We start from the raw sequence: 13,708 nt of genomic DNA on the forward strand, positions 1-13,708 counted from the left end.
TGGTGGCATGTTCGTTTTCGCTAAAACAACGAAAGCCCCTATAAATGAGGCTAACTTACATAAAATACAATTGATTTTGTACGCCACATCAGATTCTAGATCGCAAGAAATCTCAGTTGGCGTACGCAGGATTTAACTTGTTTTCAAATTAATTAACCTCTGGATTTCAAACGCGGAAACTGGATGGTATGTTTGGTTTAAAACTTAGCAAAACACTGGCATGCTTGGTTTCATATCTCAAATCCCACTCAATGTTCAACAGGTCGTTCACTTTTGTGAATCATCTTCAAAAAAATTGCCCCCAACAGGTACGGTTGAAACTTCGTTTAGAACACTATCATAACATTTGACTACATTATTAACAGAAAACTCAAATTTTTCTATGAAAATAACCAAAGGTTTCTTAGGTTTCACACAGAATACACCGAAAAGTTTTACGCATAAAAAACGACGAAATTCTACGTTTGAAACTGAAAAAAAACGAAGATTTCCTAAGTTTGAAACCAGCATATCGAACATTTGTTTAGTTTAAAAATCAAACATACTGAAGATTTCCTTCTTTCCAGAACAAACAAACCGAATATTTCTGATACTCAAAATCAAAGATACCGGAAAAACCAAGTATACCGACGGTGTCTATTGTTAAAAACCGAATATAGCAGAAATTTTTCACCTAGTTTTTGAACGTTTTTCTCATCTAATGCTCTTTTAATCAAAAAACATATAAATTGACTTCAATTACAACTCTGCAGAAACTGCAGAACCCGGCAGTGTATATATTGCTACAGTTGTGAGCGTAACTTGAGGACATTTTTTATTGTCTAGCCAAATTAGAGGACACGTTTTTTGTCTAGGGAAATTTGCGGACGATTATTTTAGTGCCGGCCAAAGTCGAGAACCTCAAAACTAATTCTCGTCATACCAAAAATCTATCCAGGACAGTTTTTTGTGCCCAAAATATGTCGAGGATGGTCCTTTAATAATTTCATGTCTGCACTAGGGATGTCTCCAGCTCAGTAAGCGGCCGTGACATAAATTTATGACAAACCTACTTTTCATCCAGCTTGTACACGCCTAAACTAAGTTTAGTTGGTAGAGAGAGTTATACATACTAGCTGTCGGTGCAGCTGAAACTGGGGTATCTCATGGCTTTCTCTAGAGGGTTCTTCCGGAAACACTTCGCCACAAATGGCAGCATCCTATTCCAGTCCATCCTCCCGTCTGCATATCCAGTCTCTGTATTAATCACTGGATTGAACTCTGCCGGCTTTATATCAAATTTCTCAACTCGATGATTGGCTGCATTGAACTTAGACGTCAGCTGTAATCTGTTTATTGAAAATAAATAAAAAAGATGAGAAGTAGCAAGTTGGTTATAATTGCCATTAATTAGTATTTAATTGCTAATGACTGTTATACTTCGTACGGTAAGCCTGAATCGAGGACCAGATTTATCTTACATATGATAATTAACTATGCTAAGTATGGTCATAGTTGTTTTTGGGCAAAAATGTTCCATTTAAAATTAACAGGCCAAAAACGAAGAAACAATTCTGAGAGGGTCAAAAAAGCTCCAAAACAATAAACGAGGCAAATTCTAATCGTACGGGGAAGTTAAATGAGGCCAGGAACGCACGTATAAGTTTAAACAAAGTAGAGTCCGATCATGGCTCTATGTTTTTGAATGTTTCGATCATGAGCAATTTTAAGCGAAGACCTCGACCTGGGAACATCGACAAAGCTATCTGAATTGAGCCGGAATCTATGTCAAATATATAATATTATTTCAAATCTCACTCTTTACTCAGAAAGCATTTATCGATTCATCTACTAATCGGCTTCAAGCACATTAAAGGCCGTGATTTATAGAAACATATTGAAACTTGATAAGAAACATGGCAAGATGATTCAAGTTATGAAGATCATGAATGACATTGCAAATTCTGAATGACATTGCAGGTTCTATAAGGTTTTTTTCAAAGGGAATACACAAAATTGTCTTCTCAGAAGTTGTTGAGCCCGGGTCGAGGTGTCAGCACATTTTTAGCGCAATACCTTTAAAACAATAAACTATATGCTTTGAGATGCGCGAAATGCAACGAACTTCTAAAAATTCATAGCAAAATCGGCGCACTTCTTACTTAAAAACATTTTGCACGCAATTTTTCTGCTAATTTTGGAGCAAACTTAAGATACACTCATCACATAGCAACAAAAAATTTGACCCTTAAATTTTCCTTTTTCTTGCTCAAATGACTCTTCTCAATCTACATACCCGATCCTAATTTCTAATCTGTTTCATAAGTGACCAAGTGTAAGTCTAAGTCAATAACATTTATTATTCATAGAATGATTCAAGTCATTCTTGGCCTGTCAGAGTTGGTTCAATTCTGATTTTACAATCGTAAGTGATGGGGTTCTTATGACTTTACAATTGTGCAACAGTGGTTAATTAGAGAGTCAGCAAGTAATTTCGTGGATAGTCGCAACAGAGTAGAGTGCAACGCTTTAAGTCATCTTCAAACTTTTTGTTTTCTTTTTATTCAATCAAAGTCTGGAATATTGTTCTCTACAAAAACTTGTGAGATGTATTCTGGTAAAACATCAAACGTCAATCAGCTCTTTGAATGATGATCTGACATTTACTGTATCAGCGAATAAGAACAATTAGTATAACGAATAATTATAAATGTCATAAATAAAAAAATTTGAACAAACGAATTTTAGCCGAGAGGCAAGGTTATGGAGCATTCATACACTGATGGAAAAATAGCTATAAAAAACAAGGAGGCTTGTTAATGTGCTTTTGCGCATATTAATGCGACCGCGCTCTTAAGGATTTTAACCTAATGGTGGACCAAATGAGGAAAAAATAGAAAAATTTAAGAAAGTAACATACTGTTCAATAAACCACTAATTGAGTAGAGTATGGCCGCATTAGAGGACCGATGAAACCTGCATTTAATATGTCTATCAGTGAAAACGAACGTAAAATTCAAGCATAAACAAGCTTCAATTACACTCGAAACCCGATGTCTATTTTAAAAAAAAATTTAGGATGACAAATCAAAATGGCATCCAATTACAAAAAAACTATATAAATTAATCTTTACATTACAAAAAAGATAATAAACTTATCCCTAATCAGAATCAACAGCAACGATTCAAAAAAACAGCAGGTAGAGCAAAATTGAAAATTTTTTTAACTTTGCCCTTCCTGCTGTTTTTTTGAATTGTTGCGGTTGAGTCTGATTATGGACAAGTCTTTCATCTTTTTTGTAATGAAAAGGTTTGTTTATTTAGTTTCCCAAACAATACCAAAATTTTCAAATTAAAAAAAAACGTTAGATATCAACTTAAATCACTAAAAAGTCTTTTACATAATTTGATGAATAAATTAGGAAGCAATTGAAAACTGATGTTAGACCTCATAAAGAGGCAACTCAGACCCGTCATCATCCAGATACTGTTATACTACTACACCAACAGAAAAAAACAGGGAGTCTTATATTAAAAAATAATATAATTTAACGAGAAAACAGTGACAAAAAGACAAAGCTCAAAAATTTATTGGCTTTTTTAAAACAAATAATTCCAAAAGACATGAAAACAAAAAACTTTCAACTTATAACAAAAGCAGTTTAACTTGCGACTGAATAGGAATCCAATTGAGATTGATGTTATCGAGACTAGTCCGTATAATGCGAATAAACATGCAGGGAAACCAAAATTTACCAAACAATTTTAAAAGACCACAGTATTTAATATAAGCCATTATTACCATGAGATTTTTTTTTAAAAAAAAACAAAAAATATTGCTGAACTAGAAGTTTTTCAAATCCTCAAATGGGTCCTATTTGAAGATCAAGGCGTCCATTTTTCAAAGAGTCTATGTAAAAATGATAAAAACAACAGGAAGTATCGACCAGTACAAAAATCTCAAAAATCTGTTACGAATACATTTTCCATCCCTAAGGACATCAGTCGAGGAATGCAATTAAAAACATAATAAGTGTTTCTTTCAGACAAAAGCTCAAGATACTCATTCGATAATGAGTTTAATTTAGATGATGACAAACCACGAAGAAAGCTGGTAAGATTCAAAAACTAATTTTTCAAAAAAAATTTTCGTTCGGAAGTTATGAAAAGCATTAAGGCCAACAAACACAGTTAGATGTCCAAAATTCTTGTAAATTCTACGAGAAAAAAGTTGCCCAGCCAGAAAAACTAGAAAACGTTTACCAGAAACATTGAGTATGTTCCATTTATTTTCCATAGACATCAATTGAACCTGTCTTTGTCAACAAAGTGAAATTTTGTGAAGAAAATAAAAATGAACCTCAAACATTGGCGATCATTTTGGAATCACAAAGTTTTTCTAAACTTCTTAGCTCAAAAGCCAAAAAGCCAAGAAACCATTAGTTGGAAAAAAGAGCATTATAGAACTAGACTTCAATTCATATGGAAAAAATAAGCTGTCTGTAATGAGACTAAGCTACAGGTTGAAAAACACATTAAATAAATGATGCTTAGTTCAAAATTCACTGATATATTTACAAATATACATAAAGTAACCTATATACATAATATTACATGAACCGTTAAATATCGACTGAAAACACGGTTTTCTTACTTGTACCAATTAATGAGACCAATAGTATGTTTTGATTAGTGAGACCAATTCAAGATACTGCGTAGAAATTAAAAAGTGCGGGCAGTGTATAGGAATTCAAATTGAGTTATCACAAACACTCTGTCAATGCCGAAAAACTCCATGAGCTCAGACTCAAACTGTATTAGGTAAAGTTAATTGAAACTCTTTTACATGTAACTGCGACTTATGCCTATTGATCTTTGATTTGCCATCACGTCAGTAATTATTATAATGCAAATTTGGTCAAATTTATTTAGAAAAAGAGGGTCGCACCTCAATAAAAGACGAACGAATTATTAATTTCTGGGAATAAAACTAGCTCTGATATAGTCGCGCGTCCTACTAAACATCTATATGCTCCAATTATTTGCGAAACAGACACTTTCTCGAACGAAATATTTCAATGTGCCAAATATAAAGGATGCTTTTTGGATACCCACCGAATAACGAAGAACGGGCAATTTTTCAAAGACTGGTTTTTGACATAGAAACGAAATTCGCTCTCTTATTTAATTCAAAGACACAGTTTTTGGGTCTCCTCTGATGGTAGACTTAAACAAAGTTGGTTACAAAGGCATATGTAGAACCATTTTTGATAAGAAAGCTTGCAAAAAAAAAACAAAAATGTAGCAATTAACTTGGATCAAACCGTTCAGCATTTTACTTCTATTTTTGAAGGTGACACTATTGCTGACAATGCTATCAAACTTTAGCATAAAATACTGAATTTTGGGCTAAAATTACGGAAGAAATGAGCAAAAACAAAAGAAATCGTCCACTATTTTTTTAAAATCAAAACTTTTTTAAGTCCACTGGAACAACAAAAATAGAACAAATCAATTGAACAATAAAGTCTAAGCCGGACGGGCTTTTTAATGTTTTCACTCTCAGCTCTCTACAATGAATATAGCTATCGGCCATAATTGACTGAACAAAAAGACCATTTGCGTATATAGTTCCTCCCTCCCACAAAAGTGGGACCGGAACCAAAGGTTGTAACCGTTGGTAGTAATGATATCGAGGAAACGGGCTTGAGATTAAACTTTTCCCTTGATGAAAAAATGAAATTGAAGCTGTTTTAAAGCTGCGCAAATAAATATTAGAGACCTTATGAGAATCGCTTATGATTTCACATGTGACTAACAGTTTTAGAAACGGATGGGGCGATATTGATATTGAAATTTCAGAGGATGAGATCAAAAGGTAAAAAAAATCAGTGGACCAAATGACAGGTCATATAATGGGGTGCGCGAACACAAAGACTAAAGATTTCAAACCGAAAAGTCCTGAGAAGATCAAATGTGCCCCAAACGCAATTCACTATCAAGAGTGACATAACTTTCTAGGTTGAAGTCCAGACCCAAATGTTTGTCTCATCAGACTTTCCAGACCGAAATTATCTTTGATCAGATTTTCCAGGCAGAAATTAACCCTGATCAGCTATTCCAGACCCAAGTTACCTCTGATCAGACTTTCCAGACACAGACACAGATCTCTGATCAGACTTTTCAGACGGAAGGCGTTTCAATCAGACAGTCTTCAGATTATGGTCCAGACTCAGATTCAGACCATTGCCCATACCTTAATCAGACTATCATCAGACTCAAGTGCGATCGAAGAGGTTATGATCAGACCCAAGTGAGCTCAGAATGGTCTGATCAGAGACAAATTTTACTTATGAACAAATCTCTTAATTTTGTTATGATATTTTCATTTGATTAAAACGGATTTTTGCAGTATTTAATTCATCTATGGAAAAAACAATTATAAAACTATTGCAAAAATAAAACAAAACCCAACAGTTGAGAAAAAATTTCATTAAGTATAACCTTTAGTGTATATTTCTGACTCAATGGATGATTTTAGACGGCTTTCGATGAGAAACGTCGTGTTCTCCAGATAATCAAAATTTCCTCCAAAAGGGACTAACCTTGCAATCAGCTGGACTCCTTTTTCTGATCAGAGCCATCGGAATTTAGTTGAGTCCCTGATCAGAACTCTGCTTTATTGTTGCCTCTTGGCAGAGCCAACAACTCTCAGTAAAAAAACAAAAAACAATAAGGCACTCGAAGAGTTCCCTGATCAGACCCAATTGCGTTTGAAAACATTTCTGATCAGATCCAATGGCACTCGAATCGTTTATGATCAGACCGAAGTGCACTCGAATGCGCTTCTGATCAGACCCAAATGCGCTCGAACCGTTTATGGTAAGACTCAAGTGCGCTCGAATACGCCTATGATCAGTCTTTTCAGATCAAATTAACCCCAGATCAGACCAACTCCAGACCATGGTCCAGACTCTAGTGCGCTCAAACTTCCGTCCAGGCCCTGCAATTTCGGTCAGAGAAAACACGGGTCTGCGTTTGATTGGGCCTGATCATAATGCAATTTGGGTCTGCACCTCACTTAAGTTGTTTGTTTACTGCATCCAGAAAAAGTAAAAACTGCAGCAAACGCAGAATGCAGTTCCTACAAATCCGGTTTTATCCAGGAGAACATTTGCATTTAAAAACATTGAAATATTGTATAACGTTTTTTTTCAATATATGGAGCTAGGGATATTAGCCAACATACAAATTAACCGACTCGATAATCAGCCGGCGAAGATAATAAAATTGTGTACAAAAAATTCAAAACCAGAAATATGAGCACTCGAGTGGAGTTTTTGTGACTAATAAGTTATTCATTTAAGTCTTTTTATCTCATTTTCTTGAGGAATTGGAGCTTCACCATGAGAAAACCTGCAAAGTTTGATCTTCGATTTTTGATCATGGTTGCTCACATTTTTCACAATATTTCAAAACATAGTTTTTGATATCCCAGCGTCCTTATTCCACGATCCGATCGATTTTTCACACATGTTTGTCATCCAAAATATTTTTGTTCTACCAACGGCAATCCATATTTTTATTGGATATGGACCACCAAAAATCCACTTTTTTGGAGGTAATCGAATTTTTTTCCAACTAAAGATACAGGATCTGGTTTGAGATATAATGCTTTTTTCGTAGTTCATATATACTTACGACCTCTTTTCTATCCTGTTCGGGCAAAAACGCAAGTCCACATAACATTTTTGCAATTTGTTATAAAACTTCATTTTCCTAAAATTGTTGAAGCGATCTAACTTCTGGTCTTTTTTCAAAAAAATGCGCTGGCAGAAATAAAAATAACATCCCGAATCATCTGAAAAACCATTTTTTGTGCTGCTGCAACACCGTCTTTGTAGTGAGTAATGATTGCTTCTGGTTTTAATCGAATTTGAAATTTTTGCTGGACTTTTTTATTTATTGCATCAATTTTGTTATGAGTTTCTTCAGTTCTTCCGCCCAAGTAGCGCCCACGCAAATTGTCAATTCCAATCTCCAGTTATAGCAAAAAGTATAAAAATTAGAATGCAACGTTTCGGTGTCCACTTGAAAGTTCCATCTGCAAGCATATAAACTGATCGAACCAAATGTTCTGCATCTTGATCAGATGAAAAATTTATCACTCCCTCCCCATGATGCAAAATTGTGTTTTTGTTTGCTGTCACTGCTCAAGCACCAATAATTGTCAATTCTGGAACATTTTTAGTCGCTGTTGGAAAGGAAACAGACCGTGCTCAACTTGAAATACGAAATTTCTTGTCTTTGATTTCTTCCGCTGGTGGAAATAGATTACACTTGAAGAGATTCGAAGTTATTCTCGCTAAACAATTATCCATTGACCAACACGAGGGGCAATTGTCTTGAGTGCAAAGTGAAGCATGCGGTAGTTGCCCAGGTTTCATTCTTTTTGAAGGAGAAATTCTTCATTATTAGGTTTTGAAACCTCTGAACTCAAAGTCTATCTTAGTTCAAGCTTATTTTGACGCAAATTTAGTTTTATTTGCTAAAACTTGTAACAGAGGAAAATTTATCACGCGCAAAGTAATTCTAGTGCATTTTTATGATTAGAATCAGATTCAAGCAGCTCTATTTGTTTGTTGAATGGATGCATACCTCCTCGTGGTGTCCCCTGAAAATCCTGTAGCCAGCTGGGTGACAAAGTTGTCAGCTAAAAGTTTACGGGGTTGGACGGATACATACCTCCTCGTTGTGCCCACTGGACGCCCTGCAGCCAGCTGGGTGAGGAAACTGTCAGCTAAAAGTGTACGGGGGGTGGATGGATGCACACCTCCTAATGGTGATCCCTGAATGCCCTGCAGCCAGCTGGGTGACGGAATGCATTCACCGCCGTCTGAGCCCGTGCCCAAAGCTCAGTTTGAAAGCGGCGAATTAAAGGTTACTCCAATAAAGCTACGTGACCAGCAAGAACTGGGATGCGCAGCCACGCTGCAGTGGGCAGACAAGTAAGGACATCGAACTCACACATCACGCCCACACCTGCAAAAAGCACAATCACACTCTCTAGTTGCAATGTAGCACTCTTTTGCAGCCTTAAAGCAAACCCTTGCTCGCCGACAGCTTCTGCAACCGCGGTGCGACAGTTGCTTGCCTTCATGAGAATCGTTTACCGGCATACGATGCATGCGTCATCCATCACTCAAACGGTGTGCACTCATACAAACTCTTCACTTCAGGTGAAGAAAAATGAGGCCTTAATGGTAACGGCATTGCGAATCAGCTGAATCTAGCCAACTGCGTGATGTCCTGGCGCCCCTTTGATTCTCGCTTATGCCATTTGAGACTCTCTGCAAAGCCATTCCCCATCTCTTTTTTTTCCGCCTACAGTCCCCTGGAAGATGCTGATCCATGCTTCGAGAAGACTTTCCACATGCATTTCAACGATCTGTTATACTCGATCCCAAAAAATGACTTACTGTATTTGCCCGGTGACTGGAACGCCAAGCTAGGTGCCCCCTCTTGACCGAAAATTCAGCAATCTGAAGTTTCACTCCGGGTGGCAGAAATGAAAACGGTGACCGCCTAGCCCAGATGGCCCCGGCCAGAGGGCTCCTTGTCACCAATAGAACCTTCAAGAAAACCCTGTGCCCTGGTCACCTGGCTGTCCAAAGACCATCGCACAAAAATCAAACTGACTACATCTTCGTCAAACAAAAGTGGCACTCCTCAGTCCTTGATGTCACCACTACACGGCACAACACTGTCCTCGACTCAGAGCATAAGATGCTCTTGGCCAAGATCCGTTTCAAGCTGAAAGCCCACACCAAAAAGGTCCGTCAGAGCGACCTCGACACGTGTTCCCTTCAGATCCCAGCTGTACTTGACGGCTACAGGGACTCTCTCTACTCGCTTCTTCAAACATTGCTGGATGACCTCAACATCGACATGGCGTGGTCATCAATCCTAAATGCGATGTCAGCAGCTGCAACGAGATCCCTGCCAAAGAAAGGTCCAGCCCATAAGCCCTGGATATCACCCAAGTCTCTGGCCCTCATAGCCAGGAGGGCCAAATGCCGCTCGAAGGAGTTGATGAAAATTGCCAGAAAAGCAGTTAAGAGGAGTGACCGCGCCGACAAAGTTACGTACGTCTTTAGACTAGCCGATGAAGACCCGGCGGCTGATTAAGTAGGCAAAAACTACCTTGTCTACAAGACTATCAGAACAATTTCTAGCAGGCGATCCACATGCAGCGTAGAATTCCAACGTAGATCCATCGCCGACAGCAACGAAAAGAGCGAAGCATGGGCAGCCTATTTTGAGTCACTCCTGAACAATCCTGTCGATGATTCAGCAGATGTAAACCCGCAAGTCTCTGATGCCCTTGTCAAAGTCAACTATTCCGCTCCCATTAGTGCAGAGGTGAGACTTGCGCTCAAAACACTGAAAACAGGCAAAGCAGCTGACAACGGCGACTTGCCCCCTAGACATCTATCTTTGCAGCCCACGAGCTCGCACTACCTCTCTCGGTTTTGTTTGGGAAGATATGAACAGGTACAGACATCCCCAATGATTGGAAAGGCGCCGTTATTGTCCCTGTGCACAAGATTGTATACAAGGTCCTTCGCTCCAAATATGAAGGCATCTCTCTCCTGAACATTGAGTTTAAGTTACTCGCAACAGTGATGTGCAGGAGAATTGAACCAGTCTATGCCCCCCTGTGAGCAAGAATCACGCAGGCTTCAAACGCGGTGTTGTTTGCAGGGACCAAATTTATTCCTTAGACAAATTCTTGAGCGGAGAAACCAGTTAAACCGCATCAAATCTAACGCGTTCGTAGATTTCAAAGCAGCCTTCGACAGCGTTAACCATGACTGCAAATGAAAAATTGCCACAAGCCTTAGCCTTCCCAACAAAGTGATATGTGTGCTACGCGCGATGTACTCAGAGAGCCGAAGCATTGTTAGAGTGTACAACGTGACATCGCAATCCTTTGCCATCAAATCCGCAGTTCGCCAGGGCTCTATTTTAGCCCCTTTTCTGTTCAAGTTAGTCACCGACCATATCATGATCACCGCGCTTCGAACTGGTAACTTTGGTGTCAGCCTGAACAACACCGCCGTGGCAGATCTCGACTACGCTGATGATATCGCATTAGTCGATGACAACATCCTTGACATCCTATGACTTCTTGATGCCCTTAGCAATGAAGTCGAGTCCTGTGGCCTGAAAATTAAAGTAGAGAAGACTGAATTCTGCAGAAACCAAGAAGATGCCACGATCTCTGCAACGGCGCCCAACTCAATCTGGTTGAACATTTCACACATTTGGGAAGCTCGATCCTCCTAATCGGCGACATGACACAGCCCGAGAAGTGAAGTACCCCATGGGCCGAGCTGCACACAGTTACAAGAACCTCGATAAGTTCTGATGCATGAAAGTTATTCCGCACTCGTTTAAGATCAAGATCTAAAACGCTTGTATAACGAATGTGCTTCTCTACTCGTGGGAAACCTGGCCGCTCCGCTCCTCAGAGCCGAAAAGTCTGATGGGATTTAACAAAAGGTGCCGGCGGCGAACTGTTGGAGACTCCACCGATATCAACAACCTTGACATCACAATCAAACGTAGACGCTTGAGGTGGCTCGGCCACGTTCTGAGGATGCCTGAGGACTGTCTCCCCAACGCCACCCTTGAGTTCGTCAAGGGGCCCTCTTGGAAGCGGCCTCCCGGTGGTGTAAAAACCACCTGGAGAAGCATCGTGTGCGAAGAACTGAAACAACACCTCAATCCCCCAATGATGTCTCACAAAAAATGGGATGAAGAGTGGTTCATCATTGCCTAAGAAACTGCTATGCACCGACCACAATGGAGAGCTCTTATTCGCGACAGTTGTGGCGAGTAATGGTGATGATGATGATGATGATGATGATGATGATGATGATGATGATGATGATGATGATGATGATGATGATGATGATGATGATGATGATGATGATGATGAGCTAAAGTAATTGTCGGCTAATTTATATGTCCGTAAAGTGATCGGCCACGCCCTTGTATTTGCTCTAGCCTATAAAACAGAAAGTAATAAAACTTACTGCTAACAATTTTATTTTTTTTGTGCAACAGTTCGCATGTGTGTCTTTTTCTGAACTTCAATTTTGATACCATATCTGACGTTTAAGAAAAATTTGCAGAAAAATATGGATTTGAAAGATTTTAAAAATCAGGAGAGGCGTGCACCTTTAAGTCGAAATTTTTCGGCAATTTTTTCAAGATCTTCATATACGGTATCAGATTCTGATTTCAAAAAACGACAGTTGCCAACGATCTTTGTTTTCTTGGTCTGAAGGCTCAGTAAGTGGAATTGAGAAAAAAATATTTTTATGTTATTTTTATGCTTCGATTGTTTCAAATGTTATTTTTATGTTAACCAAAATACGGAAGTTTTATTTTTGATTTAAATTATTGTACCGGAGAAATAAAATTTATATATTGTATCAGAATTGTTAACCGACTCGTAAAGAAAGAAATTTAGTTGTTAAATGTAAAAGAGTAAAAAAGCAAACAGACATAAATTGTGTAAATCAGTTCACTTTTTAGAAGCTAATAGGTTTTTGGTGCCGAGAGCCAGTAGATTCATAGGCTGTTGAGAAAAAATTTGAAAAACGCTACGATCACAATATTTAGCTGATATTTTTTCATCAACTTGCAACTTGTATGGAAAAGGCTCAATTTTGGTTGTTTTGTCCAAAAAGATTTTTGGAATTTAATTTGCTTTTTATTGTCGCCAAAAGGATCTTATTAACTTAATATTAAGTTGCAGAATGTTAAGTTTTTTACAATATACTCACATTTTGTGTTCTCTGAACCAGGGCGCAGCAATGATGATATCAGCTACAATGTCTACTGGAACAATATTAGCCACTGCTTCTGGGTTCCCCATCATTGACCTCAAGAAACCCATGCCAGCCTGCTCAAACATCAAACAAACTCTTGGCATTGATTAACTATATACTGTGTTGCTAATGCCATAAACCTTCACACATATTGTCAAGACAAGCAAGATTCCCGGGTCGAGGTGTCACCGCTAAAAATTGCTAAAAGATGTAAGAATTGCGGTGAATTTGAGTAAAAGTGTAAGATTTGCGCTCAATGCGATGAATGCGGTGAAAAAAAAATTATTTATGCGTTGAAAAAATTTTCTCACCGCTTAAGCTTAAAGAAAATTTTTCACCGCTACCAGCAGAATGCGGTGAAAGAAAATTATTCACCGCTACCAGTAGACTGCAGTGAAAAAAAATTGTAATCTAAAACTTTTAAACTACATGTAATCTTGTTCGTGAAAGCTGGGATGCCTGATGCCTTTGCTCATCATTTCAAGCTAAAATTTAGTATATTTTGACTTGAATTAAACTATTTTTAATAAAGATTTGAAAACTACTATTTTAATTTATCCATTTCTCATTTTGGTAGATTAATCGATGGAAAAATCAAATACCATCTGTCCAATGAGACACGAACCGACGCGGCAAGATTGCTGCTGGTGTTCTTTCAGAACAAGTCCTCTACCGATGTTATTTCAAAATTGGTTGTCCTGCTGATATGAATACAAAAAGTTTTTATTAGGAAGTTAAACTGTGGCCTGATATTTGACGAGAAAAAAATGGATCACAGGAAAATTCTTGTCGTAGTCTGAGCATTTAAAGAAAACTGGATTCTAACG

General features: G+C 38.1%; 1 protein-coding gene across 1 annotated transcript; it reads right to left on the reverse strand.

The window, feature by feature from the left end:
* Positions 1 to 1,111: 1,111 nt before the first annotated feature.
* LOC142358430 (fatty acyl-CoA reductase 1-like) lies at positions 1,112 to 12,949 on the reverse strand. The gene is made up of 2 exons (XM_075409830.1): positions 12,837 to 12,949; positions 1,112 to 1,328 (listed from the first exon to the last, which is right to left on the reverse strand). Exons 1-2 carry the CDS (start codon positions 12,947 to 12,949, stop codon positions 1,112 to 1,114), a joined length of 330 nt encoding a protein of 109 aa, XP_075265945.1.
* Positions 12,950 to 13,708: the final 759 nt, after the last annotated feature.

This window comes from Convolutriloba macropyga, unplaced genomic scaffold (genome assembly GCF_964194025.1).
Source record: "Convolutriloba macropyga unplaced genomic scaffold, txConMacr16.3 SCAFFOLD_3447, whole genome shotgun sequence".
NCBI lineage: Eukaryota > Metazoa > Xenacoelomorpha > Acoela > Convolutidae > Convolutriloba > Convolutriloba macropyga.

Excerpts from the sequence above, each read along its gene's own strand:
- LOC142358430 (XM_075409830.1), bottom strand. The coding sequence starts at position 12,949 with ATGGGTTTCTTGAGGTCAATGATGGGGAACCCAGAAGCAGTGGCTAAT. Across the intron at positions 1,329-12,836 it reads TGGTTCAGAGAACACAAAAT|ATTACAGCTGACGTCTAAGT; the intron begins GTGAGTATATTG and ends TTCAATAAACAG.